This window comes from Melopsittacus undulatus, chromosome 3 (assembly GCF_012275295.1).
Source record: "Melopsittacus undulatus isolate bMelUnd1 chromosome 3, bMelUnd1.mat.Z, whole genome shotgun sequence".
Taxonomy (NCBI): Eukaryota; Metazoa; Chordata; class Aves; order Psittaciformes; family Psittaculidae; genus Melopsittacus; species Melopsittacus undulatus.
The window spans coordinates 14,925,864-14,944,740 of record NC_047529.1 but is presented as its reverse complement, the minus strand read 5'-3'; the positions used below and the strand labels follow the sequence as shown (position 1 = coordinate 14,944,740).

General features: G+C 42.5%; 1 protein-coding gene across 1 annotated transcript in view; it reads left to right on the top strand.

Annotated features, from left to right (window-relative positions):
• INTS9 (integrator complex subunit 9) overlaps positions 1-18,877 on the top strand; it is an 81,242-nt gene that overhangs the window by 25,384 nt on the left and 36,981 nt on the right. Inside the window, exons 8-10 of the mRNA XM_005146393.3 lie at positions 1,309-1,443; positions 10,323-10,434; positions 18,303-18,483. Of these exons, the coding sequence (XP_005146450.1) occupies positions 1,309-1,443; positions 10,323-10,434; positions 18,303-18,483 (428 nt within the window). The remainder of the gene's footprint in view (positions 1-1,308; positions 1,444-10,322; positions 10,435-18,302; positions 18,484-18,877) is intronic.

The window sequence follows — 18,877 nt, the reverse complement described above, 5'->3', positions numbered from 1 at the left end:
AAGTTTGGAGACTGCTATTTATGTGTAAAACAGTTCGAAAAAGTAACCAGTGCTGCTGTGTACTAAATTTGGTGGATTTGGGTTTGTGTGGTGCTGCTGCATTAGAGCTGCTGAAAAAGATCCCCAGCCACCACTAACATGGCTGCTGACATAAATAACAGCTGCAGCTTTGTCTAGTAGCTGGACAGGTTGAGGGTGTTTGTATTCCTCATTATCCCAGTTACTGTTCATTTTTTACTATCCTCACAGTGTGGATGCATCTCACCTAATTTTAGATCTATGCATCTGAGCCAATCATTCTTTTATAGTTACCGGGAAAAGAGACATATTTTATCTCTTCCCAAAGCTAGCTTTTAAAGTAATCAGATTCTCATTAGCCAGTTAACCCAAAACTGGGTGACAGCATCAGGAATAGTTTGCTGTCCATTTTCCATATCTCCGTATCAGCAGAACCCTAAAGCACTCTGAAGGATGGAGACCCTGCCTTGTTTTGCAAGTCATCCAAATACATATTGAGATACTAGAAAAATTATTAGTATGGCATGAGTCATATGCTTGTTCTATTATTCAGTAACCAGAAAGTAGATCACATTAGTGAGGTATACATGGAGGCTTATTTTTGTTTTGCAAAACAAGTATAACACATTACTGTGTATGGATAAAGCAATCTACTGTCTAATGACACCTGGAAAGGAGAGAACTATCAGGTTGCTTATGCTTAGAGCAGAAACTGAAATTTGGATTGAGTTTGCAGGGTGTTGTTCCTAAATCACTAGTAAATAGTATTTAAAAAGAAATAACATTTGAAAGTGAGTGAGTTTGAGGTTAAGTTTATGTTTTCTACAGCAAAATCTGTAACCTAGATAGAGTGTTATATCAGAACAGGACTACGCGTTCTTCCTTCTCTCCTGCAGGCCACTATCAGTAAAATTTGACTAAGGAAGCAGAGCATTTTCAAAGATTTTCCTACAGCCTTCTTCAGTACAGCAAAGGCAGGCAGAGGATCAAGACCCCAGCTGATTCCTCCATTTAGAGTTATGGCTGAGTGTGAACTCACTTATACACTGTAGAATTCACACAGAAGAGAGATTTTATGAACGTACTACCTGAGGAAAAGCTTTTCTTAGAGCATGTGTCCTGTTAGACATGGGTAAATAAAAACAGTAGACATAAAGCTCAGGAAACCAGCTTCATAAGGGCTTTGACTAGCAGAACTACTTTTAAAATTCATACCACTGATGATAAAATGACTTCTTCTTCCATCTCTCAGGGCTTGTTCATGTTAGTGTCTCTTTCTGTGTGTTTCAGGAGCTGTTTGGTGCTGTACAAGTCACCCCTCTCAGCTCAGGCTATGCTCTTGGAAGTTCCAATTGGATTATCCAGTCGCACTATGAAAAGGTTTCCTATGTTTCAGGATCTTCTCTACTTACAACACACCCTCAGGTACAGTCCCTGACTTTTGTTAGTCTTCTATAGTGGAAAGTGTTTTTGGCTCAAAAAGGAAAAATAGCAGGGCTTACTCCAGCTGGGATCAGGTGTGGTACAGAAGCTGTACTGAGATAACTGGTTACAACTGACTAGACTTAACAGGCACTGAGAAGACATACTACCCTGATAAGTGGACAGGTATCAATAGTTACTAGGGAAAGATAACCAAAGTTCTTTGCTATTGATGATTTGATGTTAACCTACTCACAAGCTATGAAATTCTCCTTCACCTTAAATAGGAAATCTTCAACAGTTAAACAATAGAGCATTAGTGACTTTTTTTACAATCCATATTTCACTGAAGAGCCTTTACAGACAGTTCACAGACTGCTTCTATATCACTTCTGAAACATCCTTCCTTGGGAGAAATGATAGCTAACTGGCTGCCAACTTTTCCACCCTGCTCTGCTAAGGGCAAAGTCTTTATAGTGCTGTAGATGTAATTTCCAGTAAATTAATTCTCTCTAGATCCATAAATTCTTAGTGCAAAGAATGGCTTGAAGTTTGCAGTACTGTGTGCTTCAGAAGTTGTCAAAATAGTTAAAAGCAATATTAGCAGGAGGTATTTAAAAATAATTTAGAAAATGTGTCAGGTTCATGATCAGTAAGTAATTTCCCCCAAGGTGAGTATCTCCTAAAGAGCTTTCCTTCTGAGCATCCTTCATTTAAAAGCTTGATCTCAGGAGCTGAACAACTGCAATAGATAAACCATCCTTAATAGGATGGCTGCATGCATATGGCTGCATGCAGCATATCAGAGACTTTAAATCCCGTTTTCTCATCAGCCTCATAGTGGCCTTGTGCTTCTTCGTCACTTCTAGTAAAGGAGCAGCAGCAATATTTGCAATATATGAATGGAATATTTGTGTGAGGAGAAACTTTGCACTGTAAGAAGTAATTTGGTAACTTAAAGTGTTTTCCCCTCACTGACATTCTAACATTGACTTATGGAGAAGAGAAGGCTCCAGGAAAATATATGGGCAGCTTCCAGTGTCTAAAGGAGCCGAAAGAAAGCTGGAGAAGAGCTTTTTGAAGGGCATGTAGTGACAGGGCAAGGGGGAATGGCTTTAAACTGACAGAGAGGAGATTTAGATGAGATCTTAGGAAGAAGTTCTGTCTTGTGAGGGTGGTGAGGCTCTGGCACAGGCCACCCAGAGAAGCTGTGGCTGCACCATCCCTGGCAGCATTCAAGGCCAGGATGAACAGGGCTTTGTGCAACCTGCTCTAGTGGAAGGTGTCCCTGCCTGTGGCAGGGGGTTAGAACTAGATGGTGTTTAAGGTACTTCCAACCCAAACCATTCCATGATTCTGTAACTATGACATGAAATGATGGGTCAGATTATCAGGTTAGACTGGCTATGCTTCATAATTTTCCAAAGGTGAACATTTCTCTGGAAATTTCTGGTAAAATCCCTATTTTTAAGGAAATTGCCTCCCCATGGCAGGAAATGGTCTGTGAATGAACTGCCTCTTCGCAGCCCATGAGCAGCAGATCTGCACTCACTTACTGTAACCTGCAGAAGTAGTAGCAGTTAGACAGGGCAGTTTCAGCTTTAAGAAGTGCAGGGAAAAGTATTGTGAGCCTGCCTGAAACCCTCGAGACCTACTCTGTTGGCTAACAAGAGGTGAAACCTTGACTGTTCACTCTGCTGACAGTGTTGCTTGTCCCACGCACTCTCGGAGAGCTTCATTTTTTAGCATACAGTCCATTGCACTTTTCATCATTTTACATTAATGCATAGTTTGAAGGAATAGCTTACCAGATAGTTAAAATTACATCTGATTTGTGCTTTGCTTGCAATTTACCTGTCGTGGTTTAAGCCCACCCAGCAGCCCAGAACCACGCAGCTACTTGCTCACTCCCCACCTCTCTTCCTCCCACTGCTCCCAGAGGTATGGGGAGGAGAGTCAAAACAATGTAACTCCCACAGCCTGGGATAAGAGCAGTCCATTAACTAAGGTATAACACAAACCACTACTCTACCACCAATAATAATAATGATAAGGGAAATAACAAGGGAAGAGAATACAACCGCTCACCACCCGCCAACCAATACCCAGCCCCACCTGAGCAACGATCTAGCGCTTCCAGGTAACTGCCCCCAGTTTATATGCTGGCCATGATGTGCTGTGTTATGGAATACCCCTTTGGCTAGTGTTAGTCAGGTGTCCTGTCTCTGCTTCGTGCTGGCTTCCCCTCCTCCCTGGCAAAGCATGAGACTCAGAAAAGGCCTTGGTCAGAGTAAACATCACCGAGCAACAACTAAAAACATCAGTATTATCAGCATTGTTCCCAGGCTGAAAGTCAAAAACACAGCACAGCACCAGCTACTAAGAAGGAGAAAAAATGACTGCTACTGCTGAACCCAGGACAATATCCACCCCTTATTCCATACCATTCACGTCATGCTCAGATCCCACATTTTTCAATATACCATCACTCATCTCATATACATATATTTATATATACATACACACACACACACACGCACACAGATACCATTGCTTAGTGCATGGACCAGTCCCTGTAAAGCTGCTGAGTTCATCCAGTCCATGATGTCAGGTTCTATCTCTTGTAACAGTATTTCAGAGCAGGAGAGGCTGTGTGCAGTGTTGGAATATTACCTGCTGATGACACTGTGGATCTCGTCTGGTCACTGCTAAACTTGTCTAGTTTCTTCAAGGTTCATTCTTTGTTGGAATGATGGTCAGAGGGAAGTCAGGGCCAGTTGCTGGTGACCTGAAGACATCTAGTTGGTGGGCTATAAAAGTGCTACATAGCAGGCAACAGCATACAATTGAGCACATTGGCTGTTTTCCCCTAACATCAAATCCCCTTGAGGTACACATCGGACTTCCCATCTTCCCGCATTACCCACCAAGTACATCCAGGTCCCTGAGCAAAAGCAGTCCCATGAGTGGGTTTGCCTTTACGTGAAGCAGGAATAACCCAGGCTGTCTTCCTCAGCAAATTCTTTATGCGCACCACAGGAACTTTGTTCCCTTCTACAGTATGTAAAAGTTCTGACTGGGCTGGTCCAGCCCTGTTGGCAGGTCCTCTGGTGTTGACCAACCAGATGGCCTTTGGTAAATGTGTATCCCAATGTTTAAAAGTCCCACCACCCATTGCTCTCAATGTAGCTTTTAACAGCCCATTGTACCATTCATTTTTCCCAGAGGTTGGTGCATGGTAGGGGTTGTGATATACCCACTCAATGCCATGCGCTTTGTCCCTAACGTCTATAAGGTCGTTCCTGAAATGAGTCCCATTGTCTGACTCAGTTCTCTCTGGGGTGCTGTGTTGCCACAAAATCTGTTTCTCAAGGCTCAGGGTAGTGATCCAGGCAGTGGTGTGGGGCACAGCGTATGTTTCCAGCCATCCTGTGGTTGCTTCCACCATGGTATGCACATGGCGCTTGCCTTGGCGGGTTGGTGGGAGTGTGATATAGTCAGTCTTCCAGGCCTCCCCATATTTGTACTTCAACCATCATCCTCTATACCAAAGAGGCTTTAACCGCTTGGCTTGTGTAATTGCAGCACATGTTTCACACTCATGAATAACCTGGGCAATAGTGTCCATTGTTAAGTCCACCCTTCGATCAGGAGCCCATCTATATGTTGCACCTCTACCCTGATGGCCTGAAGTGTCATGGGCTCACCAGGCCAAAAATAATTCACCCTTATGTTGCCAATCTAAGTCCCATCTGAGCCACGTCAATCTTAGCAGCTTTATCCACTTGTTGACTGTTCTGATGTCCCTCAGTGGCCCAGCTCTTGTGTACATGAGCATCTACATGGTGTACCTTCAACCACCAGGTTCTGCACCCAGGCAGCGATATCTTGCCACAGTGCAGCAGCCTAAATGGGTTTACCTCTGCATTGCAGTTGCTCTGCTTCCACTGCTTCAACCACCTCCACAGGGCATTTGCAACCATCCATGAGTCAGTATAGAGATAAAGTACTGGCCACTTTTCTCGTTCAGCAATGTCCAAGGCCAGCTGGATGGCTTTCAGCTTGGCAAACTGACTCGATTCACCCTCTCCTTCAGCAGTTTGTGCAGCTTGTCCCTCAGGACTCCATACAGCTGCCTTCCATCTCCGACACTTCCAAAGCACTGGAGGGACCCACTGGACTAGATACTTGCTCATACTGTCATACACACCCTGCCACTCATGACTGCCCAGCCTCAGCGAACATATCTTGGTGGTCCTCCTATATTGTCATCTAACCCTAGAGAAGACCCAAAACCCAACCCTGCTTAGCTTCCTTGATCGGACAAGATTGGGGATTCTCAGGGTTGTAACACTGTAGGCAAAACATAGAGCATATGCAGCAACAAGCTGGTTCCCAGCAAGAGGAGCAGGGTGCTTTCAAGGGCATTGAAAGGATATTCAGGATCTTTAACTCTTCCAGAATCTACTCCCACTGTAAATAGCCTGGTGAGGGAGCAGAGGGTGTGAGGGAATATCTTCTCCATAGATTGAGCCCCCAAGGAAAGGAGAAAGAAAGATGTGTAATTGCTAAGTACTTCCATTATATTCCTCCCAAAGTATAGAGGTGATGACCACACTGGGAACGCAAGCCAGATCAGTTTCATAATCAGTAAGTCTGTTGTATTACAAGTCATTACCATAAAGTACAGAGAAACAAGAAACTTAGCCCAAGGCCCTCAGCTGATAAAGACTAAAACAGCAAATAATGGCTGTAAGTAAGGTGCGACATGCTGAAACTCTTAGATCAAGAGCAACAACTTTGAGAGCCAATAAATCAGCATTGTAATGAGTGACTATTAATCCGAATCAATGAATACTTATCACAAATGCAATTAGACACACTCCAGTCAGATCTGTCGTTATCTCAACCCTTCATGCCCCGTGTTGGGCACCACAAAGAACTGTTATGGTTGAAGCCCAGCCAGTAACTTAGAACCCCACAGCCATTCATCTCAATCCCCACCTCTCTTCCTCCCCCACTCCCGGAGGCATGGGGAGGAGAATCAAAAGAATGCAACTCCCACGGGTTGAGATAAGAACAGTCCGGTAACTAAGGTATAACACAAACCACTGCTGCTGCCACCAATAATAATAATGATAAGGGAAATAACAAGGGAAGAGAATACAACTGCTCAGCACCTGCCGAGCGATACCCAACCCGACCTGAGCAGCGATCTAGCCCTTCCGGGTAACTGCCCCCAGTTTATATACTGGGCATGATGTGCTGTGGTATGGAATACCTCTTTGGCTAGTGTGGGTCAGGTGTCTTGTCTCTGCTTCGTCCTGGCTTCCCCTGCTCCCTGGCAGAACATGAGACTTAGAAAGTCCTTGGTCAGAGTAAACACTACTGAGCAGCAACTAAAAGCATCAGTGTCATCAGCGCTGTTCCCAGCCTGAAAGTCAAAACACAGCACCAGCTACTAAGAAGGAGAAAAAATGACTGCTACTGCTGAACCCAGAACAACCACACCAAATATGTTACCAGATATCCTTTGCATATCAGATATCATCATCATCTTGAATTTGCTCCCAGATAGTTTTTAAGGCAATGGATAGTTTTTGTCCTAGTGTTAATCCCTGTCAACATCAGTACAAGTTCCTACAGTATGGTGATTCTGTAATGACTAGTGGTTTTTGTGATCTGCCAGCCAACTCTTCATGTGCTTGATGTTTGACAGGCAATATGTAATGATAACAGTATCTTGAGTGGCACAGAGTCAAAATTGTGTTCAGTAAATCAGCATGTTTTTCAGGGACGGAAAAGTTGTTTCTGACCTCTTTCTCCATAGAACCACGGTGAGCAGTCATAATGAAATTCCTGTCTTTTAACAGCATATAAAAACAGTCACTGCATTTTGCTTTAAAAAGAATATCCATTTAATCAGCATAAAAACCATGTAAAACCATATCTAGAGTATAATAGTAAAACATTAGCACTTTACTAGTCTTCTGGATTTCCCTCCATAGGTATTACAGGCAAGCTTCAGTTGACCAGACTCTCATCAGCCATTTGTTTAGGGTCATAAGATGCAGATTATTTGGCCATACAAGTGGAGAAATGCTTTGCCCTCTTGCTTCTTGTCTAGTATACAGACAAGCCTGGAAAGCATTTCCTTCTCTCAGGGTTCAAACAGGATAAGATTCATCTCACCTGACCAAAACTGGGCCTCCAACCAATTCTTTCCTCCTTTTCCTTTCTGCCAGCACTGGGATTTAAGAGCTGACATTGTGGAGATGGCAGCACTGGTGGGAATTAGGAGTCACAGAGAGTGGAATTGCTTCTTTGGCATAAATTACAGCCTAAAGCTTTCTTGACATTTTATGTTACATCTGAAAAACAGCAGTTTACATCTACAGTCAGTCCATCTCTATTAACAACTGGTAGAAAGTGAAGCAGTTAGCTTAGCTTAGACATGGCCCAGGATGTGCTGAGTAGCTGAAGCTGGGTGCATTGAATGCTGGCCATTGGGTCGATCTGGATGCAGCAGCAGGAATATCCTGCAAAATCCTCAGCCGATCTGTAGGAAGAGCAGGTGAAGGGTTCAGCAAGATTGTATTCATAGCTGCTGAAACTGAACAGCTTGAAAAGGTTTCTTTGAGAGTTCTGGCACCATTAATTGTTCCCTTTACTTCTGTCTTCTGGCAAATGGTTTCTATTGAAAATTTTGCCTCACCCTTCACTGAAGATAGAATTGACACCAATTGCCACTGAAGTGGAGAACAAGAGTTGACAGTACAGGTCCAGACATGTCACTAAAAGCCTTTTAAGACATATTCTTTACATTAACCCCCCAAAATCAATGCAAGCCCTCTCAGTGCAATAGCATCTGAAATTATGCGTATCTAATACAGGATAATCATTATGTACATTATCACAGGCAGATTCGATATTATTTTTTATTGCATTATTGGCATTTCATTTTCACAGACACACTACGGAGAGTCAAAGATTGCAATAAATCTCACCTGTTAGGTCAGGTCCAACATGGAGATGCACAGTGTGATCTTCTGTCAAAGTTGATATGAAATTCCCCTGCATGTTTCAACAGAGCAAGGTCTTTCTCAACTACTTAAGAACGGCACTGAGGAACTGTGAGCAATGGAATTAATGGTACAGTGGTCTTGTAGAGGAAATCTCTTTGTCAGTCTTTTCTGGTCGAAATCTTTCCTGGTTGGTGAGACTACAGTCTATTAAGAGTAAATAACCATAAAGTACCACACATCTGGCTGCAGTTACCCACCTTTGCTTGAATAGTAGCTGTGGGAAGTGCATCCCAGCACAGAGCAAGGCTGAAAGTTCACTTTTCACCGTAGCTGTACTGCATCTGCAGAGAGAGAAGTGGATTTTGCCTTTTCAAGATTGCTTATGCTAAGTTTTGAGTATAATGAATATATATTTAATATCAGGTCAAACTTACGTATTGTTTCTGGATATCAGTTCTATGTTTGCTAATGGAGAGAAGCGGGTATGTGTTTTCATTCTGCTTTAATAAAATGCCAATATAAAACATGTTAAATGATTTACTTCGGTGAAACAAATCTTTAAGCACAGTTGAGGCAGAAGCAAATTTTGCTTTAACATTAGGCTGCCTGCCAGTGGCCAAGGTGCCACACTGTTTCCTTGGACTGTTTAATTGTCAGTCCCTCTGCTGCATCTGTGAGTCACAGGATAGACTGTGCAGATGGAAATTCTTCTGTCCCTCAGGAAGCAGACATGGCATGGATAGGTGTTTGTAATAGCTACCTCCAGCACTTTAATCGCAAAACCTAGGATTGCGCCTAGGACCAAATGACTCTGTACAACATTCACTGTAGATCCAGCAGATTGGAGGTCATCTATTCCGCTTTGACATAGCTTAGGCTGTAGTATAGTCTTCAAAGAAAGGTATTGGAGGAGGGAATAGTGCTAATCTGATTCACTAGGGAGACTGGTAAGCCGAGTTATATTTCCTCTATTGTTTTAGGTCTGATGTTGCATTGGGAGTACTACTTTTGTTATATGGGTTTTTTTTGTGCAGTTGAAGCTGTGATTTTTCACCTGCTTTCGGCTACTGACTGTTACTGAAATACTTATCTGTTTGGCCTAAATTTAAAGGTATATTAAAAACAAAAAGTATGTGTATTTCTTAGATAAACTTTCCCAATATTAAGGAATCTAATCTGTTTTTTTGTACCAGCAGTAGCTATTTACTATTTCACAAGGACAGAATTCTGAAGAACCTTGCACAAATAATCTTAAATGATTATTTGAAAGTCATACTTGTAACACTGTGGGCAGAAGAGCAGACTCCACAGTCTAGGGCAGGCTTTGTGCAGCATTCAGATTCATGCACAAACTTGAGAGCTTCTTCATGACCTCTTCTGAAGAGAATCCACTGATTCTCCTTGGAAGAGGTTGAGGAAAATGGTATTGCCTCCTGTAGACAGTAAGCCCTGGAAATCAAAGCTGGCACCTTAATTTGCAAAAGGAAGCAACTTGGAACCTAGTGCAGCCAGCAATAAGAATTCAAGTGTCAAATCATTCCTGACCATACTGCCACATTCTCAGCAAGTTATTGCCTTTGCAGTGTTCAGCTCCTGAGGCCATGAAATGATTAGTCTATGGAGACCACTTTGAGATGGATCTGGTTACAGTTCCATTGTTTGTTTTGGGCTGTAGTGTGCAGGTAAACAGTTGTATGTGTTTTTATTAACTTCAGTTAGGTTTCCACAGATGGAGGACCATGTGTTCTCCTTCTTAGCCACTGTCTATTACGCATTGCAGTCTTCTTTGTAGAGAGCAGAGAAACCTGTGTTATGACTCTCATGTAACTCATTTTATTTCACTGTGCTCTATTTCAGCCCATGGACCAGGCTTCTCTTAAAAACAGTGATGTTCTCATCCTGACGGGTCTTACGCAAATCCCAACTGCCAACCCAGATGGCATGGTAGGAGAATTCTGCAGCAACTTGGGTAGGTCGTTGAAAGAAGTTTTCTGCCTGTTTTATCATCTTATTCATTGCTCTTGGTGGGAAATAATTCTGAGATTCCTGGAATTGAATAAGTTGTCCAGCTATAGCTTCTGGCATAAAACTAGCTGTTTAGATTTTACGATGTGCTCCTGATGTCATTAATACAGTAAGTGCTTGGAGAGACACAAGTTGTACCTAAAATGTTTTGGAATGGAACAGGTATAATGAGTTTTAATCATCTGCTGCTCTTGGTTTGCTAAGTATGTCTCTTAGCTGCCAACAGGCTACGTGTTGCCTAGGTTTTGGATATTGTTCCCATCTGTAATATTACTATTTCCTTCCTGTATATCAGCCAATGCAAAATCTTTACATGCTTTTTTATGACTTTCAGTTTTGAAAACAAGTACATCTGCTTCCCTTCTTACACCTGATTTTAAATATATCAAAAGCAAACAGCACAATCTCTGTTTAAAAAAAATACCAAGATATATTTATAGACCCCAGAAATATAAAACCTAATCAGACGCTTTCACAGCTGGAAAAGCTGATAATTGCAAAGCTGTGGTATCAGTGTGAATGGCAGTATTTTCCAGCCTGTTTGAAAAGTCACATCCAGTGCTGTTCTCCCCTTTTCTCCCCTTCCCCCATCTCAGTTCCTCTGTGCTCTCACCCTTCTTTCATCAAATCACTTCCTTATGTCTGTCCTGCTGTATATTTTCTGTTCTTTTATCAGGTATATTCCCTTTATTTTAAACCAAATACTTTGTAAAAAGAAGACTAAAAAGCTTATGATAGGAGAATTGTTACAAAGGTTACCAAATGACATCAGAAGTTCTTACTGTAAGAAAGTGTTTTGGTTCCCATCACAGACCTGGGAGAAATCTGAGCTGTAGTATTTAGGTGGCTTACCCAAAATCGCAGAATAAGATTAAGAATAGGACTGAAGTGCAAGTTCTCAATCTTACTTTTTACATATGAATGCACCCTTGGAGAAGTAAAGAAACCCTGCAATATTTTGTTTTTTTCCCATTTTAAAATCCTTGTGCATATTCACATTTGCTGAATATCTATGTACTGTCTTACAAGCCCAGTGTGAGATTGCCTTGGTAGTGGAAGGCAGATACTTAAAGGAGTGTGATAGACTCTATCACCCACGAACTTTAAATCAGAATCAGATATCCCTACATAGGACACATCACAGTTCAAACAGGAGTCATAGGTCCTGTCGTGGGATGTACAAAGTAAAATGATGTGGGTTTTGTTTGCATGAAAAGATGAGGTAGAGGGCAAGGATGATTCCTTGTCATGTAAATAGCTATCAATAGAGTGTGTTTTGGCATTTTGTAAGAATTGTAATAATCAGTTATGCCAAAGACCCCCTCTACCAACATCCTGCAGATGACTAGAGTAGAGAAGAGAATGAGGTTATAGGATACTTCCCCCTCTTCATCTCATAGCCTTCAAGTATTTTTCTTTCAGGAATTTCCTGAATCAGACATAACTTTTGTGTGGTTAGTAATGTTCAGTGGATTTCTCTTCCAAGAACCTGTTCAGCCTCCCCTTGAAGCTGTGTTAATTCCTAACACCTGTGACTTCCTTTCCTAAGTGATATGTGTTTATGTGTGTGTGTATTATGGTCTGGGTTTTCATTGTTTTTAAGAATTGTTAATTTTATTACTCTATGAGCTGTCACAGATAAGCTTTCTTGACCTTGTACTAAATCCAGATGTGCTGCCCTTCTCTGTCCATTATGGATCTTTATGGGGGTTACAGTCCCTTTGACAGATGGTAGCATGGTCTCATCCGATCGTCTTACCATAAACCACCACAGAAGCAAATCTGAGTTGAAATGTTATGCTTTGTCCTGGAGAGGCTGAGGAGTGCTAGGTCTTGCTCTGCTGCCAACTCTGTTGCAAATCAGAGTCACAGAATGGTTTGAGTTGGAAGGGACCCTGAAGCTCATCCAGTTCAATCAATCCAACCTCCTTCCAAGGGCAGGGCACCTTCCACTAGCCCAGGTTGCTCCAAGCCACATCCAACCTGGCCTTCAACACTGCCAGGGATGGGGCAGTCACAGCTTCTCTAAGCATCCTGTGCCTGTACTTCCCCACCCTCACAGGTAAGAGCTTCTGACTAATATAGCATCTAAATCTCCCCTCTGTCAGTTTAAAGCCATTCCCCCTTGCCCTGTCCCTACAGGCCCTTGTCAAAGCCCCTCTCCAGCTTTCTTTGTTGCCACCTTTAGGCACTGGAAGCTTCTCTAAGGCCTTCCCAGAGCCTTCTCATCTCCAGGCTGAACAAACCCAGCTCTTTCAGCCTGTCTCCAGAGCAGAGGTGCTCCAGCCCTTGGAGCATCTTTGTGGCCTCCTCTGGACTCTTTCCATCAGGTCCAAATGTTCTCCAGCAAGTATCTTGGTGGTCAGTTGTGTCTTGAGCTGCAACAGCTGTATGCTCAGTAAACAAGAGTGAAACCGTTGTTAATTAAAATGCTTTTAAAAATTAAACAAAGAGATGTAGCTTGGGCCAAAGCAAAATCCAAAAGATGAATGCACATAAATAGATGTGTTACATATGTAGGTACAGGTGGATGTTCATCTGCACAAGTTGCTCTGGTTTACAGCAACATTCTGAACTATTTTGAGGGTTTTGCAGATGGTCTTCAAGCCAGCTTCTATCTTGAAGGAGACATACTCAGAGAAATTAGAAAATTATTAAAGGCTCAAGGAAGATATATGCTTAAAATAATGCCATTGTAAGAATCTGGGATTTGAGTGGTATTTCCCAAAACAGCAGCCTGAAGAAATTAAATAATTTTATGCGTAATGCAGTCATAGGGTTGTCTTTTACATGACACCAGCTGTACTTAGACATTTACCCAACATTAGGAGAAGAAAATAGTGAATCAGTTTTCTTTCAAATGTGTAAAAAAGTCCAAAAAGCAATAGGTTACTGGGAAAAGCAATGGAGAAGGCAAGCTGAGCACAATCATTTTAATATATTTTTCACATTTCCAAAATGCTCAGTGCACTTCACAAGAAGCTGAGCATGCACTAGGTGAAAACTCTAAAGCAGACACTGGGAATTTACCAAAAATGTGTATCATGAGGTACTGGCATGCTTGTGAATAAGTGTCGTGAAGCACAGAAATGGAAGTGTGAAAATTTCACCTTGATCTCTGTTTTCATCCCAGCGTGTAGAGTTGTAGATGCCAATTCCCATTATTACCAAGTCACATGTATGACTTCCTCCCAGCATTGTGTGTGCAGCACTGAAGCCATACTTTGTCACATCTCCGAGTTCCACTCAGTTTAGCCCAAACCCCATTTTTCCATGCTAAGCACTGCAGCACCAGCACTCCTGCAGCTCAAGAAAAGCAATTGTATTTTTACATTGCCTTGGGCATCATCAGCAAATTTGCCAGACTGTCTGTAGGGACAGTTTGTGATATTTTGTGTGCGTGTGCGATCGTGCCTCTGTGTATGTGTGCATGTGTTTATATAAAGCAGAAAAGAGCACAGTTTGCTTTTTAGGTGCCAACTTGACCTTGTGGTGGCAGCTGTTCGAAAAGCAAGTATCTCATTGTGAGCTGTAAATTGAAAAACTTGTTATGGAGCTACTGAAGGAGACTAAATTTGAAATGCCAAGATTATTATGCAACTTTTATCAAGAGAGTGCATCCATCAGTCACAGGGATAAATTAGGCTTAAACAGCTTTCAAATATACATGTCTTCTTACTGACAACTACAGAAAGTTGCTGTAGTGGTGCAGAGAGCCAGATTGGACCTACTATTTGCATGGGAAGCAATATGCTTGTAGAGGTTTTCATCCCTGTTTGGCAGAAGCTCTTATCCCTTTATGGAACCACTTAGTAGCACCCTCAAGAAGCAGTGCCCAGCTGTGCTGACCCCAGCACATATGTACAAACTTGTACCAAGGAACCGCATAGTGTATTCTAAACAAAAAAGTTGTCACACAGAGCCTTGTCAGAGGTGGGGTAGCCATGCTGCTGTCCTTTCCTGCCCTGGGGAGAAGTATGCACCAGGCCAGTTTCAAAGGTGCATCATTGTGCCACCAACAGCATGAGATTCAAGGGACCAGCAGCCCTGGGTAGAGCAGCTGGCTGAAAGAGTGCTCCACTCCCTGATTGAGATATTAATTATTGTTAACCAGCTCTATAGTTTTCCTGGGAACAGAAACTCAAGTTGGCATCTGCTCCAAGACCTTACCCTCTGTTATTTTCTCCATGACCCCAGGAATCTTGAACTTCTGGTTGTTTTCCCATAGTGAATCAATGATTTCAGGGAAGGGAGAGCTGTGAATTCTAAGTGTATTGGGTTTGCCTGGCGAGGTTTTGGTATGCAGGGGGCTACAGAGGTGGCTTCTGTGAGAAGCTTCCAGAAGCTTCCTCTGTGTAACAACAAAACCAGCAACTTCAGCCAGAGAGAGTGAGAAAATGTGAGAGGAGCAGCCCTGCAGACCCCAGTGCTAGTGAAAAAGGAGGGGAGGACGTGCTCCAGGTGCCAGAGCAGAGATTTCCCTTGCAGCCCATGGTGAGCCAGGCTGTGCCCCTGTGGTCCATGGAGGGCCCCACACTGGAGTAGGGGTGTGCCTGAAGGAGGCTGTGACCCTATGGGAAGCCCATGTTAGAGCAGTTTATGCAGTCTGTGGGAAAGACTCCTGCTGGAGCAGTTCATGAAGGACTATCTCACATGGGAGGGACCCCATGCTAGAGCAGGGGAGGAGTGTGATGACGGAGTGCAGAGACAACATATGATGAACTGACCATAACCCCCATTTCCTGGTGCTGCTGGAGGGGAGGAGGCAGAGAGTTTGGTAGTGAAGTTAAACCTAGGAGAAAGGAAAGGGTGAGGGGAAGGTGTTTTTTAAGGTTTGGTTTCGTTTCTCATTATCCTGCTCTGATTTGATTGGTAGTAAATTAAACTAATTTCCTTTCCCTAAGTCGAGTCTGTTTTGCCCATGATGGTAATTGGAAAGTGATCTCTCCTTGTCCTTATCTCAACCCATGAGCCTTGCATTATATTTTCTCCCCCTTGTCTGGGGGGGGGCATGTCTCCTTCATAGGTTGACCACCCAAGGAGGATAAAAAGGATGTGTAATTGCTAAAAAAATCCATTATATGCCTCCCAAAGTATAGAGGTGATGACCATGCTGAGAACACATGCCAGACGAGTTTCATGATCGATGAGTCTATTGTATTAAAAGTCATTACCATGAAGTACAGAGAAACAATAGGCTTGCCCAGGCCCCCCAGCTGATAAACACTAAAACAGCAAATAGTGGCTGCAAGTAAGGTACGGTTTGGAACTCTGTGACTAAGCACAACAACTCTGAGAGCATATAAATAAACATTGTGACAAGTGACTATTAATCCAAAACCAATTAATGTTTATCACAAATACGATTAGACATGCTCTGGTCAGATCTGTTATCTCAACCCTTCATGCCCCATGTTGGGCGCCACAAAGAATTGTCAGAGTTTAGGCCAGCCAGTAACTCAGAACCACGCAGCCACTCAGTCATTCCCACCCTTCTTCCTCCCCCCCACTCCTGAAGGGATGGGGAGGAGAATCAAAAGAATGTAACTCCCACTGGTTAAGAACAGGCCAGTAACTGAGGTATAACACAAACCACTGCTGCTACCATCAATAATACTAATGATAAGGGAAATAACAAGGGGAGAGGATACTAAACAAAAAGGGGAAAAGGAAAAGAAGGCAATAAACACAAGTGATGCACAGTATAATTGCTCACCATCCACCGACTGATACCCAGCCTGACCTGAGCAGCAATCTGTGCCTTCCAGGTAACTGCCCCAGTTTATATACTGGGCAGGACATGCTGTGGTATGGAATACCCCTTTGGCTAGTTTGGGTCAAGTGTCCTGTCTCTGCTTCCTCCAGCTTCTTGTGCCCCTTCTCACTGGCAGAGCATGAGACTGAAAAAGGAGGGGAGTGATGAAGGGGCTTACGTGGAGCACCTAGCCTCCAGACAGGGTCAACACACCACAAAGTCTTAGGAGTGAATCTCACATTTTTCATGTCCTGGACAAATTCTTTCACCAGCCTGTCATTAGGTGAAAGCTGTTCCTCCAGGATCTTCAGAGGGAAGGGTGAGCCATTCGTTTTAACCAGGTGAAGCTAGTTGGTGCCTGAGGAAAGAAAAGGGCACCTATTTCTTGGAGACACACACCTTGGTGTTTCAGCTGATACATGTTTACTGCAGATACAGAACTGGAGGCATAACTCGTGTTCCACTGACCACTAATGTACCCTCCACTCTGCATCCTGTCTCTGGCCCATGCAGCATTCCTGCTGCTATGGATCTAGGTACTCCTCTTCCCTCTCTGCAGAATTTTTGGATGCATAATAAAGCAATGCTAAGACTGGTCCTGGAGCCAGGGACTTAACTTTCATCCCCCAGATGGCTCTGAAAATATTTTTCTTAATCTCATCCCTCTCTTCACATCCTCTTTACAGATGGGACAGTTTAAACTTACCCATGTAGGAGTGATAATGTAACACATTGCTGGGATGTTTTGTAACATTTGAGGTTCTAGACAAATGTAAAATATTGCTATTCATATTTACAGATATTTTGGTGATACAATTTGCATGTGCCCTGGACAAAACCTAGGCAATAATTCACTACAGTGCACTTCTAATATAACTGTGATGTAGAAGGTGTCTTGGACCACCAGTTGTTGTTGAGAACAGCATGTAATAGGCACTGACTGCTAAAAGGACTTAAGCACCTAAATGCATATGAAAAATCCTTCGAGAGAGTCTCTGCATTTCCCCAGACTCTGTAAAACCTTTAAACATTCAGCCATAAAAGTCTTCCTTCAGCATTCAGGTGGGGCAAAAAGACCCTTAATGTGCTAAATCTGTACCCCATCATAGCTTGTCAATAAATTGAAGTCAAGGAAGTGGTTATGGAGGGTTGTAATATATGCCTTTTCAGGCTCTTTCACGGCTTTTTGTGTAATGCCTTGATGCATAATGTTACTGCTGCTGCACTGCAATTAACATCAGTAGATGGTTTTACCCCAAGACCACAGATTAAATCCTAGTGAGGCAGCAATTGCTCAGTGAGCTGGACAGAGGATTTCCAGTTTCCCATAAGGTACAGTATTTTGTCATTTATTCTGCCGAAAGAGCAAAATATTTTGCTGTTGGACTCAAATCTGTCTCAATTACAGAGTAAACCTATTTTTCTTTTTCCTTTTCCATGTTTTTCTCTAGTCCCATGCTGTCTGAAATTCATAGAGGTTTTAAATTGTTCTTGTTGTATTGAAATGACAGAAATATTTAGATTTTTTTAAAAAGGAGAAACACTCCACCACCCACTTCTAGCCTCAAGGGCTGTTTGAAATAACTGTAACTTAAGCCTTTCATCTGGAGTACTGAAAAACAAGTACAGAACAGTTTACCATGTGTAGAGCTTTCAACTGAGACCTGTGAACGGTTGTCCTTCCCCTCTGGTCCGCAGCTAATATAGATGGAGCAGGGTTTATTTTGATGATGGGGTGTTTTGTGTCAGTCGTTTATCCTCATGTGCCAGTGCAAGACCGCCCTCTCGTGTCAAGAGTTTAGCTTGTGCTCAGTCTGTTATGTGCCCCCCAGCTAATGGAGTATAATCGTTTTCTCCAGTCTTGCTTCCTGGAGAAGGCAGTAAATAAATGTATTTAATGATCATAAGTGTTCCTCTCAATTCATATGCATAATGTCTTCTGCTAATTCATGTGATAGCTTTTTATACCTTATGTGATATTTGGATTATAGTAATTTATTAAAAAGTTTAAATATGAACCCTGTTAATTGATTTTTCTCATTCTCTCTCTCTCTTAGCTATGACTGTTCGGAATGGAGGAAATGTGCTGGTTCCCTGTTATCCCTCTGGAGTAATATATGATCTGCTGGAGTGCCTGTATCAGTATATTGACTCTGCTGGACTCTCCAACGTCCCTTTTTATTTCATCTCACCTGTTGCCAACAGCTCCCTTGAGTTCTCCCAGATCTTTGCTGAATGGTAGGTGTTAAAGGGCTGCTTCATCAGCCTTTATTCACATACTCAGCTATGGTAAATAGATGTATACAGGTTATCTTTACTTGACACACTCTAACGTATACTTGATTAGAATTGTGAACACATTTCTTTAGTCACAAGGGCATGTGTACATGTGTAAGTGGATGTTCTGTATTAGGGAAATATAATTTCCTATAGAACACACAAACTTAGTAGTCTGTGCTTATTGGTACTTGCACTGATAATTAAATTATGTACCTGACATGAGTGAACTTCAGCTGTGCCTGTTTGCACACCTTATGCAGTGCCCCCACAGCTATACCATGGGATCACTGCATAAGGAAAATAGATTTTTCAGGCTTAATTCTGCTGAGCCACCAATGTATTTACATGGCAA